General features: G+C 44.6%; 1 protein-coding gene across 7 annotated transcripts; it reads right to left on the bottom strand.

The window, feature by feature from the left end:
• Positions 1-212: 212 nt before the first annotated feature.
• LOC106613002 (histone H4 transcription factor) lies at positions 213-13,173 on the bottom strand. Of its 7 annotated transcripts, none has more exons than XM_014214804.3 (10): positions 13,073-13,173; positions 7,583-7,825; positions 7,078-7,304; positions 6,860-6,971; positions 5,674-5,856; positions 5,516-5,590; positions 4,138-4,258; positions 3,883-4,021; positions 3,595-3,719; positions 213-3,497 (listed from the first exon to the last, which is right to left on the bottom strand). In XM_014214804.3, exons 2-10 carry the CDS (start codon positions 7,731-7,733, stop codon positions 3,083-3,085), a joined length of 1,548 nt encoding a protein of 515 aa, XP_014070279.1. In that variant the 5' UTR covers positions 7,734-7,825; positions 13,073-13,173; the 3' UTR covers positions 213-3,082. The 7 variants fall into 7 exon arrangements, with proteins under 7 accessions (XP_014070279.1, XP_014070278.1, XP_014070273.1 ...); XM_014214803.3 differs by having other exon boundaries at positions 7,583-7,743; positions 13,073-13,166; XM_014214798.2 differs by having other exon boundaries at positions 13,069-13,161.
• Between the last annotated feature and the right edge of the window lie 1,305 nt (positions 13,174-14,478).

The raw sequence follows: 14,478 nt of genomic DNA, 5'->3' as shown, positions 1-14,478 counted from the left end.
ACTTTTTAAATTGTTTTTATTCTGAAATTCACTAAGGAGGATGATCTTCCCCTTCCTCCTCTGAGGAGCCTCCACTGTGTGTCATGAGTTACTAGTGTGTGATCAACAGTCTACATTTCCTTGTCTTTGTCAGACATCAAACGTTCTAGACATGGCACCTAGACCTTGGACTGGGTCACACAAGCTGCTACAGAAGGATCCAAGAGTGAGTATCCTTTTGATTATTTGCAATTTAATTTTAAATCTACATACATTGCCAAAATGTTCTCATTTGGAAAGTGTTTTGAGTTCTGTTTCTATTCTGACCTATTGAACTGGTTGTTCTCTCAGAGACCAGGAAGGTGGAATACAATGCATGTCCGCATTGCATGGCAGATCCACCACCATAAGCTGAGAGTGAAGGTATGAAAACATGTTAAACATCCACTAAAATGTGTATGAAACCTAATAAATATTATTTGTATCCAAACCAAACTGAAGCTATTTTTCTGTCTGTCCTTCCATTTCTCAGCAGAAGATGCAAGTGGACGCATATGCAATCAACTTCGGTGTCAAACCGGAGTTTCTAACTCAGCCTCCTGGTTCAGCCATCCCCCATCAGCGGGACCTTATTCAGTACTCCACCCCACTCTCTAACCCAGGTGAGGAAAGGGACCAAAGACTAAACCTCCTTAAAAATATGACTTGTCTTACTATAGTACTGTGTCTAACAGAGAGAAATTACTCAACATAGCGTTTTTCCATTATTCTCCTGCTCCAGAGTCACACAGTAGGCATCCTTTATTTGGAGATTTGGGATCACTGAGCCTCACAACCGTCGGTGGACTGCCAAACCTGGCACTAAGTGAGTAGCACCTTCAGTCTCCCTTCAGTGTTGGTTTAGTATTATGTTAAAGACAATATAATCATAAAGGAGAATTGCGTTTAAGCTCACACATTTGTTTGACTTGCTTATTTTTCCTCCTCTTAAAAACAGACTATCCCATTATCTATCACAAAGACAATCTAAATGCACCAAGTGGAGAAGTAGGAGGAACTCCTGAGTGGTGGAGCAGGCAGCAGAAGACACCCCCGTCCTCTGCATGTCAACCTGAACGCTCTACAGAACCTGAACAACCAGGAAGAGATTCAATCAGGGAACCTCAGGACAGGGACACACTCAGGGAGAGGGAATGGGGACAGCAGCTACACCTACCCAGAGAGAAGATGGAGGAGAAACAGTACATAGTGGAGAAACACCAAGGCCACAATGCTGCAGGGACTCATGACAGTTCACCTGCTGAAGACAAGTCTGTTCCTCAGACAATGACCTTGGAACATGGTCAGCGATCCAATGGCAGCCGTAACTGGGAGTCAGGTGACAGGAAGAGAAGGCTTGAGTGTAAGAACTACATAAAGGCCAAGAAGATTAAGCGGCAGAGAGAGGATGACCAGGAGGATTTCAATGAAGGTCCTCAACCCAGGGACCCCACAGAGAAACCATCCCTGGTCCCACTCACGCCATCCTCTATGTCGATGCAGCACATGACCATAGGGAACATTATTCCAAGGCTCTACCCAGTAAATAGTGTACGTAATCTGGCCCGGACTCAGGTTGGCACTCCTAATATGCGGCTCATCCCCCACCATGCACTTCCGTGGGACACCCCAAGAGACCCACTGTGGGATGTATACAGGGGTATGGACCTCCCCGTTTCCTCCTGTCCAGAGCTGGTCATGAGGGCTGATCCTCTGCATGGTGTGGTGGGGGCCAGACTGTTGGAGGCAGCAGACTGTTCATATAGAGACCCTCATCACAGCTTTCCACACCCACCCCATCACTCCTCACTGGTCCTGAAGCAGCAGGAGAGGGCTTACCTCATGGAAAGAGAGCATCTGCACCTGCGCAGAGAGGAATACTACCAGCACAGCCTCTATTCTGCCACCATGGGCGACCATCTCCCACATCCCAGCCTCCTGACCTCCACCTATTCCAGGTCACATATCTCCAGGGTGGGTCTCACCCAGAGTAGCCTCCCGAACAGAACTCTTCCCCCTGGGTTCTTAAGCACACTGCCGCCTTTGGTCCCCTTCTCTCTCCCCTTGTCTTGCGCTCCCCACAGAACTACCTCGTAATGACAGAAATCAGAAGACTCTACTCTGTGCTTGCTTGCTTGCCTTAGAACTATAACTCAGCACTGCTTCAAGACAAATTCTGTGATTCTGATTACTGCCTGTATGACACAGATAAAGGACAAACTACTATGTTGAATTACATCCCTTAAAAACACCTGTAAATTGATGAACAATGACATTGCTAAACAGAAAAGTGTGATCCAACGAATGAGTTCATAAAATGTTGCTAACTCTTGAGTTTGTCAAGTTACTGTTCCTAAAATGGACAGACAAAAAATATAAATAACTGACAAAACTTAAATGTAAAAAACAAACATGAACTAGGTCAAATAAAAAGCTATAGCATTAATTACATCAGAATAAAGGAAAACCTAAGATCTATGACTTAATGGAAAAGAGTTTCAAAAACACGACCTGACAGACTTCTACACCACAAAAGTTACTTCAAAACTGCTGTCAATGGGGTCACATTCTGAGGCAGAACTAAACTGAAGCTGCATTAAAGCTCATACTGTAAAACACTAACAAACAAAAACACACGTTCTAAAAATAATACAATACAATCTTCACATTCTTGTCCACTTGTCACATCTCAACTGGAGATACTAACGTTTAGTGAACTTTAATAAAACAGTCCATCCCAGGTTAAGCCCAGCCATCATACATACAGCCCAGCTGTAACAGAGAGATTCAGTATTGCCACATTAGTGGTCTCCAACACTGGTCCTGAGAAGATGCTGGATCTGATTTTGTTTTTTTTAAAGCTAAGTGCTCATTTCATAAATGAATGACATAGTGCGTTAGATATTAATGGCTGCATTGATCGGCTGAAATATTCCTATTCATTAAGATACAATTCAAGTTGGTATCATTACTTTAGTCAACAGAATCAAGGTTGGAGACAACAATGGTGGCAGCGTTAAGAGTTAACTTGGACTACTAGAATAAGGAGGGTCAGTGTGTGTGATTACACCACATCCATCCCCAGACCCCTGGCCACCTCAGTCAGGGCCCTCACAGCACCTGAGGGCCCGCAGGAGTAAGAGCCGTCCCGGGTGGCATCGGGGTCATCCCCCATATCAGACACATTACTCAGGACGCAGTACACAGGTGAGTCACTGCCCCTGGGGCTGGGCTGGGCTGACGTCTCCTCCCCTGCAGAGAGCTCTGAGGAAGAGGTGGAGCAAGAGGAGGAGGAGGAAGGGGGAGAGCCGTGACTCCTGGCTGCCCGGGTGGCAGCTCTCTTGGCTCGGCTGCTGGACCCGGGGCCCTTATGGAGCGTCCTCTTCTGAGCCATGTTCTTCATGATCTCCTGAGTCACCTCTACTGTCTCATAACGCACCATGTTCAGCCTCAGGTAGCCATCTTCATCCTCCTTGTATCTGTGGAGCAAGCCAAATAATCAACAACCACCTCCTTATGGTAAAACTGACTCATGTTAACTCATCACATAAGAGAAAGCTAAAGTGTTGTTCATACCTGAAGCGAGAGTGTCCAGAGGGCCATTTCAGGTGGTGTTTCTTGCGCAGGTGAAGAGTGAGTGTGTAACACCAAGAGAAGGTTTTGTTACAGAGATGACACTTGTATTTCGTGACCATTCCACCCTACAGAGGAGAATTATGCAAGAGTCAAGTAGAATACACTTGAACAAAATTCCCAAAACATTTTTGCAAATTAAAAAGTCTAGCTTTGACACGGATATTGATTCTGTAGCTCTATTGAGCACCGAGTGACTGTTTGGCGCCCCCTGCAGCCAGTCTGAAGTACCTCGTGTACTCTCTTGTAGTGCTGGTTCATGGTGTGGGCCATGCGGGAGGAGTAGTCACAGCCCTCTACAGAGCAGTGGTAGGCTGCCCCCTCATTATGGGTCTCCATGTGCTTCCGCAGGTCATGCTGGTTCTTAAAGCTGGGAGACATACATCATAAACAACAGAGTAAGCAAAATAATATGTGCACAATATGTACAGTCCATAAGGGTCAGCAAGTTGTGGGGAGTCTGATGAGTCAATGTGGGACAACAACCTGCTCTCACAGAAGTCACAGGGAAAGGGTCGCTCGTCACAGTGGCGGAACTTGATGTGGATCTTCAGAGTGGCGAGAGAGGTGCAGGTCATGTCACACAGGGGACACTTGATATGGTTCACTGAAAGGCAGGATAGATCACTCATAAGATTTACAGTGAAAGAAACTGGACACAGACAACAGCCATCATCAGCTAATCAAAATATCTTATTGACAAACCCTATTGATAGCACTACAACTAAAATAATGCTGCTTGACTAATAGATGTACATGTCGAAGACAGACATGGAAAATGAGCTAAATATGTGCTAAATCAAGACAAAGGAGATGATTGTGGACTACAGGAAAAGAGGACAGTGCACACCCCCATTCTCATCGATGGGGCTGCAGTGGAGCAGGTTGAGAGCGGCAAGTTCCTTGGTGTTCACATCACCAACAAACTAACATGGTCCAAGCACACCAAGACAGTCGTGAAGAGGGCACGACAAAACCTATTCCCCCTAAAAAAGATTTGGCATCGGTCCTCAGATCCTCAAAAGGTTCTACAGCTGCACCATCGAGAGCATCCTGACTGGTTGCATCACTGCCTGGTATTGCAACTGCTCAGCCTCTGACCGCAAGGCACTACAGAGGATAGTACGAACAGCCCAGTACATCACTGGGGCCAAGCTTCCAGGACCTCTATACCAGGTGGTGTTAGAGGAAGGCCCTAAAAACTGTCAAAGACTCCAGCCACCCCAGTCATAGACTGTTCTCTCTGCTACCATATGGCAAGCGGTACCGGAGCGCAGAGTCTAGGTCCAAAAGGCTTCTAAACAGCTTCTACCCCCAAGCCATAAGACTCCTGAACATCTAGTCAAATGGCTACCCAGACTATTCGAATCCCCCCCCCCCCCCGCCACTCTCTATTGTCATCTATGCAGTCACTTTAATTAACTCTACCTACATGTACATACTACCTCAACTAACCGGTGCCCCCCGCACATTGACTCTGTACCGGCACCCCCCTGTCTATATTGTTCTTTTTTACTGCTGCTCTTTAATTACTGTGGCTCAGTTGGTAGAGCATGGTGTGTGCAACGCCAGCATGGTGTGTGCAACACCAGGGTTGTGGGTTCGATTCCCACGGGAGGCCAGTACAAAAACAAAAGGCGTGAAATGAAATGTATGCGTTCACTACTGTAAGTCGCTCTGGATAAGAGCGTCTGCTAAATGACTAAAATGTATCTGTATTTTTGAAACTGCACTGTCGGTAAGTAAGCATTTCACTATAAGGTCTCCAACTGTTGTATTCGGCGCATATGACTAATAAAATTTGATTTGATAATTTGATTTGAATAATACTGAACTGAGAAGTGGTGGAGAATAGCACACTCACCATGCTGTCGTACGTGGTCTCTCAACAGTCTCTCATTGGCAAAGCCTTTGTCACAATGCTCACACACCAGGGATTCTGTAAGAATCAGAGGGCATTCAATGTAAATAAAATGTACATGTCTAAACCAATAACATCTGCCTGTGCTGTAAAACAGTGACCTCTGGCCAGGCAGAGCTGAGCCCATTCACCCTCTGGCTGAGCCTGTCTTTGGATGTGGTCAAAGAACTTGGTGTTGCTGGAGAACATGCAGCCGCAGGTGGGGCAGGCCACCAGGCGCTCCTGAGTGTGGCTGCGCAGATGCTCCCGCAGACGGTACTTGATCTTAAAGAATGCATCACAACCTGAGGAAACACAAAGAGGGCATCAGCTGAAGCAGGCCAACAAAACATCAGTATATTCAATACAGCAGGAAAGGCTGTGCTGATACAGTGCCGTCGGAAAGTATTCAGACCCCTTGACCTTTTCCAAATTTTGTTATGTTACAGCCTTATTTGAAAATGGATTGAATTGTTTTTTATCCCCCTCATCAATCTACACACAAGTCCCCATAATGACAAAGCATAAACAGGTTTTTAGAAATTGTTGCAAATTGAAATATCATATTTACATAATGTTAAGGTTCAAGTTTGAAATACTTACTATACTAGAAGTTAATAGTTACATGTATGAGGAATGTATATGTTGGGGTCAATGGAGGTTGGATAAGATCTAGAAAGTTACTAAGTAAGGGCCTGGAAAGTTACTAAGCAAGGGAAAAGGCAATCACATGGTTGCGGTCACTGATAAGGGTGGATAGCTGTGGATTAGTGAGGAATGTGGGCCGAGGTCATGTTTGGGTACCCTTTCCTAGATCTGTGCCTCAACACAATCCTGTCTCGGAGCTCTATGGACAATTCCTTTGACATCATGGCTTGGTTTTTGCTCAGACATGCACTGTCAACTGTGGGACCTTATATAGACAGGTGTCCCTTTCCAAATCATGTCCAATCAATTGAATTTACCACAGGTGGACTCCAATCAAGTTGTAGAAACATCTCAAGGATGATTAATGGAAACAGGATGCACCTGAGCTCAATTTCAAGTCTCATAGCAAAGGGTCTGAATACTTACGCAAGTAAGGTATTTCTGTTAAAAAAATTTCATACATTTACTAACATTTCTAAAAAACTGTTTTCACATTGTCATTATGGGGTAGTGTGTAGATTGCTGAGAATTAAAAAAAAAATGTTTTAAATCAATTTTAGACTAAGGCTGTAACGTAACAAAATTTGGAAAAAGTTAAGGGGTCTGAATACTTTCCGAAGGCACTGTTTAATGTGATCCCTTCCTTTCCCCTAGCAGTACCTTTCCAGCTGCAGAAGATGGCCTGCTGCTGGTCTGGGAGAGGAGAGAGCCCAGTGCAGTGAGTGTGCATGTCCACATGCCGATAGAACCACTCCGGGTTGTTAAATGTACTCTGTAGCAAAACAACAACAAAAATGAAGTATATCACATACACAGAAGAGAGATGTCAAACAGTGGGATGCAGAAACCCCCCACCCCCCATGGAATTATTAACTAACATCACAGTGCTCCCACTGGCACACGAGTCCCTCTGAGATCTCAGGGACCAGGTTGTTGCTGTGGAGATCCTGGGTGCAGCTGGGGAAGTTGGGGTGGGACTTGAGCAGCTGCGTCCCGATGAACTTGAGTTTGCTGTGGAAGGTGTGGAAGTGTGCGTGGATCTCCAGCTCCCTGGGGCTGCCCATAGCCAGGAACTCACAGCCCTCCCACAGACACGCATAGTCATCTGGAGTGAGCAACACAACACATGTTATTTGGCGAAAGGCAGTATGTGCTGTTAGTGGTATTCTGGTGAGCATATAATCAACCGTGCCTCATTACTTTTGAAAGGCTTCCTGTCCTCGACTACTTTCCCTTGCAATCATCGACAGACTGTAGGGGCCGGAAAGATTTCAAATTCTACATTTGCTTTCACCTGACGGAAGAGACTAGGGAAAGGAAGCTACTGAGACAATACTGAGACACTGATGTAGTTGTCATCTGACGGTCCCCTCACCCACCAACCTAGTTCCTCCATAGCATCTCTGTCTCCTAGGTGATCCTTCAGGTGCAGTGACATGTGTTCGCTGACCTCCTCCATATCGCGGCCTTTGAAGGTGCAGGACGCCCACTCACACAACACCACCAGGTTGGACAGGTTCCTCCTCTTCGCCATGGTGATCTGGCTGCTGACACAAGGTAGGTTGTGCGGCCACACCAGTCTCAAACCCCCCAGAACCAAAAAAACAGCAGCAGGTCTTGCTATAGCTAAATAGCCAAAGCAGGTTCGATTTAGCTACAGTAGTTGCTAGCTAGTTCACAACCAAACTGCATTAATTCTAGCACAAGCTTCAGTTGGTCACTATTTTTCCAATTTCAATATGACTAACAATACTAGTTAACGTGCTAGCTACATGTGGGAAATACAGTTGAGGTCGGAAGTTTACATACACTTAGGTTGGAGTCATTAAAACTCGTTTTTCAACCACTCCACAAATTTCTTGTTAACAAACTATAGTTTTGGCAAGTCGGTTAGGACATCTACTTTGTGCATGACACAAGTAATTTGTCCAACAATTGTTTTTTGTCCAACAACAGACAGATTATTTCACTGTATCACAATTCCAGTGGGTCAGAAGTTTACATACACGAAGTTGACAGTACCTTTAAACAGCTTGGAAAATTCCAGAAAATGATGTCATGGCTTTAGAAGCTTCTGATAGGCTAATTGGTTTCATGCATGTTAACATTAGAAGCCTCCTCCCTAAGTTTGTTTTATTCACTGCTTTAGCACACTCTGCCAACCCGGATGTCCTAGCCGTGTCTGAATCCTGACTTAGGAAGGCCACCAAAAACCCTGAAATTACCATCCCTAACTATAACATTTTCCAACAAGATAGAACTGCCAAAGTTGCAAACCAACCAGAGTTGCAATCTACTGCAGAGATAGCCTGCAGAGTTCTGTCTAACTATCCAGGTCTGTGCCCAAACAATTTGAGCTTCTACTTTTAAAAATCCACCTTTCCAGAAACAAGTCTCACCGTTGCGGCCTGCTATAGACCACCTTCTGCCCCCAGCTGTGCCCTGGACACCATATGTGAATTGATTGCCCCCCATCTATCTTCAGAGCTCGTGCTGTTAGGTGACCTAAACTGGGACATGCTTAACACCCCAGCCATCCTACAATCTAAGCTTGATGCCCTCAATCTCACACAAATTATCAATGAACCTACCAGGTACAACCTCAAATCCGTAAACACGGGCACCCTCATAGATATCATCCTAACCAACCTGCCCTCCAAATACACTTCTGCTGTCTTCAACCAGGATCTCAGCGATTACTGCCTCATTGCCTGCGTCCGTAATGGGTCTGCGGTCAAATGACCACCCCTCATCACTGAAAAAATGCTCCCTAAAACACTTCAGCGAGCAGGCCTTTCTCACTTGACCTGGCCCGGGTATCCTGGAAGGATATTGACCTCATTCCGTCAGTAGAGGATGCCTGGTTATTCTTTAAAGTGCATTCCTCACCATCTTAAATAAACATGCCCCATTCAATTAATTTTTTAACCAGGAACAGATATAAACTTTGGTTCACTCCAGACCTGACTGCCCTTGACCAGCACAAAAACAACCTGTGGCGTACCGCATTAGCATCGAATAGCCCCCGTGATATGTAACTCTTCAGGGAACTTCCCTGAAGGAACCAATATACACAGGCAGTTAGGAAATCAAAGGCTAGCTTTTTCAAACAGAAATGTGCATCCTGTAGCACAAACTCTAAAAAGTTCTGGGACACTGTAAAGTCCATGGTGAATAAGAGCACCTCCTCCCAGCCGCCCACTGCACTGAGGCTAGGAAACACTGTCACCAACGATAATTGAGAATTTCAAAAAGCATTTTTCTACGGCTGGCTATGCTTTCCACCTGGCTACCCCTACCCCGGTCAACAGCCCTGCACCCCCCACAGCAACTTGCCCAAGCCTCCCCATTTCTCCTTCACCCAAATCCAGATAGCTGATGTTCTGAAAGAGCTGCAAAATCTGGACCCCTACAAATCAGCCGGGCTAGACCATCTGGACCTGCTCTTTCTAAAATTATCTGCCGATTGTTGCAACCCCTATTACTAGCCTGTTCAACCTCTCTTTCGTATCGTCTGAGATTCCCAAAGATTGGAAAGCTGCCACAGTCATCCCCCTCTTCAAAGGGGAGACACCCTAGACCCAAACTGCTACAGACCTAAATCTATCCTACCCTGCCTTTCTAAAGGTCTTCGAAAGACAAGTTAACAAACAGATCACCAACCATTTAGAATCCCACCGTACCTTCTCCGCTATGCAATCTGGTTCCCGAGCTGGTCATGGGTGCACCTCAGCCACGCTCCAGGTCCTAAACAATATCATAACCGCCATCGATAAGAGACAATACTGTGCAGCTGTATTCATCGACCTGGCCAAGGCTTTCGACTCTGTCAATCACCACATTCTTATCGGCAGACTCAACAGCCTTGGTTTCTCAAATGACTGCCTCGCCTGGTTCACCAACTACTTCTCTGATAGAGTTCAGTGTGTCAAATCGGAGGGCCTGTTGTCCGGACCTCTGGCAGTCTCTTTGGGGGTGCCACAGGGTTCAATTCTCGGGCCGACTCTTTTTCTCTGTACACATCAATGATGTCGCTCTTGCTGCTGGTGATTCTCTGATCCACCTCTACGCAGACGACCCCATTCTGTATACTTCTAGCCCTTCTTTGGACACTGTCTCAACTAACCTCCAGACGAGCTTCAATGCCATACAACTCTCCTTCCGTGGCCTCCTACTGCTCTTAAATGCAAGTAAAACTAAATGCATGCTCTTCAACCGATCGCTGCCCACACCTGCACGCCCGTCCAGCATCAGTACTCTGGACGGTTCTGACTTAGAGTATGTGGACAACTACAAATACCTAGGTGTCTGGTTAGACTGTAAACTCTCCTTCCACACTCAAATTAAGCATCTCCAATCCAAAATTAAATCTAGAATCGGCTTCCAATTTCGCATCAAAGCCTCCTTCACTCCTGCTGCCAAACATGCCCTCGTAAAACTGACTATCCTGCCAATCCTTGACTTCGGCGATGTAATTTACAAAATAGCCTCCAGGACTCTACTCAGCAAATTGGATGCAGTCTATCACAGTGCTATCCATTTTGTCACCAAAGCCCCATATACTACATACCACCTGTATGCTCTCGTTGCCGTCACTTCATATTCGTCGCCAAACCCACTGGCTCCAGGTCATCTATAAGTCTTTGCTAGGTAAAGCCCCGCCTTATCTCAGCTCACTGTTCACCATAGCAGCACTCACCCATTGCACGCTGTACAGCAGGTATATTTCACTGGTCACCCCCAAAGCCAATTCCTCGTTTGGCCGCTTTTCCTTCCAGTTCTCTGCTGCCAATGACTGGAATGAATTGCAAAAATTACTTTAGCTGAAGACTCATATCTCCCTCACTAACTTTAAGCACCAGCTGTCAGAGCAGCTTACAGATCACTGCACATAGCCCATCTGCAAATAGTCCATCCAACTACCTCATCCCCATACTCTTATTTATTTTTTTGCTCCTTTGCATCCCACTATCTCTACTTGCACATTCATCTAATTGCACATATATCACTCCAGTGTTTAATTGCTAAATTGTAATTAATTTGCCACTATGGCCTATTTATTGCCTTACCTCCCTTATCTTACCTCATTTGCACACACTGTAGACTTTTTCTATTGTGTTATTGACTGTATGTTTGTTTATTCCATGTGTAACTCTGTGTTGTTGTTTGTGCCGCACTACGTTTTATAAATTTTTTATCTTGGCCAGGTCGCAGTTGTAAATGAGAACTTGTTCTCAACTGGCCTACCTGTTTAAATAAAGGTGAAATAAAAATAAATAATTGACATAATTTGAGTGAATTGGAGGTGTAGCTGTGGATGTATTTCAAGGCCTACCTTCAAACTCAGTGCCTGTTTGCGTGCCATCATGGGAAAATCAAAAGACAACAGCCAAGACCTCAGAAAAAAAATGGAGACCTCCACAAGTCTGGTTCATCCTTGGGAGCAATTTCCAAACGCCTGAAGGTACCACGTTTATCTGTACAAACAATAGTACGCAAGTATAAACACGATGGAACCACGCAGCTGTCATACCGCTCAGGAAGGAGACGCGTTCTGTCTCCTAGAGATGAACGTACTTTGGTGCGAAAAGTGCAAATCAATCCCAGAACAACAGCAAAGGACCTTGTGAAGATGCTGGAGGAAACAGGTACAAAAGTATCTATAACCACAGTAAAACGAGTCCTATATCGCCATAACCTGAAAGGCCGCTCAGCAAGGAACAAGCCACAGCCCCAAAACCGCCATAAAAAAGCCAGACTACGATTTGCAACTGCACATGGGGACAAAGATCGTACTTTTTGGAGAAATGTCCTCTGTTCTGATGAAACAAAAATAGAACTGTTTGGCCATAATGACCATTGTTATGTTTGGAGGAAAAAGGGGGAGGCTTGCAAGCCAAAGAACACCATCCCAACCGTGAAGCATGGGGCTGGCAGCATCATGTTGTGGGGGTGCTTTGCTGCAGGAGGGACTAGTGCACTTCATGAAATTGATGGCATCATGAGGGAGATAAATTATGTGGATATATTGAAGCAACAGCTCAAGACATCAGTCAGGAAATTAAAGCGTGGGTGCAAATGAGTCTTCCAAATAGACAATGACCCCAAGCATACTTCCAAAGTTGTGGCAAAATGGCTTAAGGACAACAAAGTCAAGGTATTGGAGTGGCCATCACAAAGTCCTGACCTCAATCCTATAGGAAATTTGTGGGCAGAACTGAAAAGTGTGTGCGAGCAAGGAGGCCTACAAACCTGACTCAGTTACACCAGCTGTGCCAGGAGGAAAGGGCCAAAATTCACCCAACTTATTGTGAGAAGCTTGTGGAAGGCTACCTGAAACATTTGACCCAAGTTAAACAATTTAAAGGCAATGTTACCAAATACTAATTGAGTGTATGTAAACTTCTGACCAACTGGGAATGTGATGAAAGAAATAAAACCTGAAATAAATAATCACTCTACTATTATTCGGCCATTTCACATTCTTAAAATAAAGTGGTGATCCTAACTGACCTAAGACATGGAATTTTTACTAGGATTAAATGTCAGGAATTGTGAAAAACTGAGTTTAAATGTATTTGGCTAAGGTGTTTGTAAGCTTCCGACTTCAACTGTAGTTACAGTGTGCCTGTGCCACCTAGCATGGCCGAACAAAGCTAACTAGCGGGCCATTTTTTATAATGTTAGCTAGCTAGCTGGGATTTCCAACCTTGGAAAGAGACGTAAACGTTAGCTAGCGAGTAACGTTAACGTTACTGTAGTTAGTAAATGCTAGCTCTTTATCGTTGTACAAATACTGATACAATTGGAATGCTCTCTAAACATTACTGTAATGAACATTGCTAGCTAAATATCACATTTGAACTTACTTACTATGTTGTCATTATCAACAGAAGATCTCAGAATATTTACGTTCCCTCCAATGTTTTGATCCACTTCCTTCTTCGTCTTCTTCAAGATTAGGTTGGTGGATCGCATCCAACGTTTAAGATGCATACACTGCCACCTACTGCACGGGAGTGTGAGGCCAGTCACGGCCTACCTACATTAAATTCTCTTCATTAGTCCTGTAACTTCAGAAAGTGAAATAGAGCCCTAGACACCACTTCCCTCCCCACTACACCACCCAAACCCCAACCAGCCTCTCTATCTAGGTCATACAGTTCAAAATATCAGCACATGCTCCACCGTTTCCTCCGTTTAACACTCATCACACAGACCTGTTTCATGTCTCCGTATCATCCATCATGTGGCATTCAAACCTGTGTACCCAAACTGTAGTCTACTCCACACAACTTCTTCTATTCTACATCCCATACTCCCCACCTCTTCCTTAACTGACAGGGGAACACAATACTTAAATGTAAAAAATGTAAATCGCCTCCCCTTACTACTAGCATCCCACTCCCTTTGCCAAAGATTGAGACCGGATCAAGGACTTGACTTCCTTATGGCCCAACGGGACCTGAATGTCTACCTCCTCTCTCCTTAACGCACTCTTAGCCACCACATTGTCCTTCTTATTACCCTTCACACCCACATGGGCGGGAACCCAGCAAAAGCTTACCACCAACCCATCCTCTCCAATAAATCAAATTCAAATCAATGAAATGTATTTATAAAGCCCTTTTTTTTACATCAGCAGATAGAATTTAGTGACATACAGAAATCCCGTTAAGAGCACCTTTATCTCTACAAACAAGTTTTTCCTATCTGACCTGCCCATATTCACATTACTCAACACTACAGCCAAATCAGAGCAGATCACCACTCTGAGGGGTTTCACCTCCTCCACCCATCTCAAACCTATAATCATGGCCATCAACTTGGCCTCATACATTGATACATTGATCAGTTAACCGCTTAAACGATCTAACATTGAAATCTGGGATATATACCCCTGCCCCCACCCTACCACTGTCTGGATCCTTTGAACCAGCTGTATATACTTAAAAATGAATAAAACCGATTATCTATATACAGTGCCTTTTGGAAAGTATTCAGACCCTTTGACTTTTTCCACATTTTGTTAGGTAACAGCCTTATTCTAAAGTTGATTACATAGTTTTCCCCCCCTCATCAATCTACACACAATAACCCATAATGACAAAGCAAAAACTGGTTTTTAGAAATGTCTGCAAACTTATATATAAAAAAATAAATAATGAAATATCACATAAGTATTCAGACCCTTTACTCAGTACTTGTTGAAGCACCTTTGGCAGCAATTACAGACTTGAGTCTTCTTAGTTATGACGCAGCAAGTTTCTCCCATTCTT

Source organism: Salmo salar, chromosome 09, assembly GCF_965601325.2.
Source record: "Salmo salar chromosome 09, fSalSal1, whole genome shotgun sequence".
NCBI classification, from domain to species: Eukaryota; Metazoa; Chordata; class Actinopteri; order Salmoniformes; family Salmonidae; genus Salmo; species Salmo salar.
This window is presented reverse-complemented; position numbering and strand designations above follow the sequence as displayed.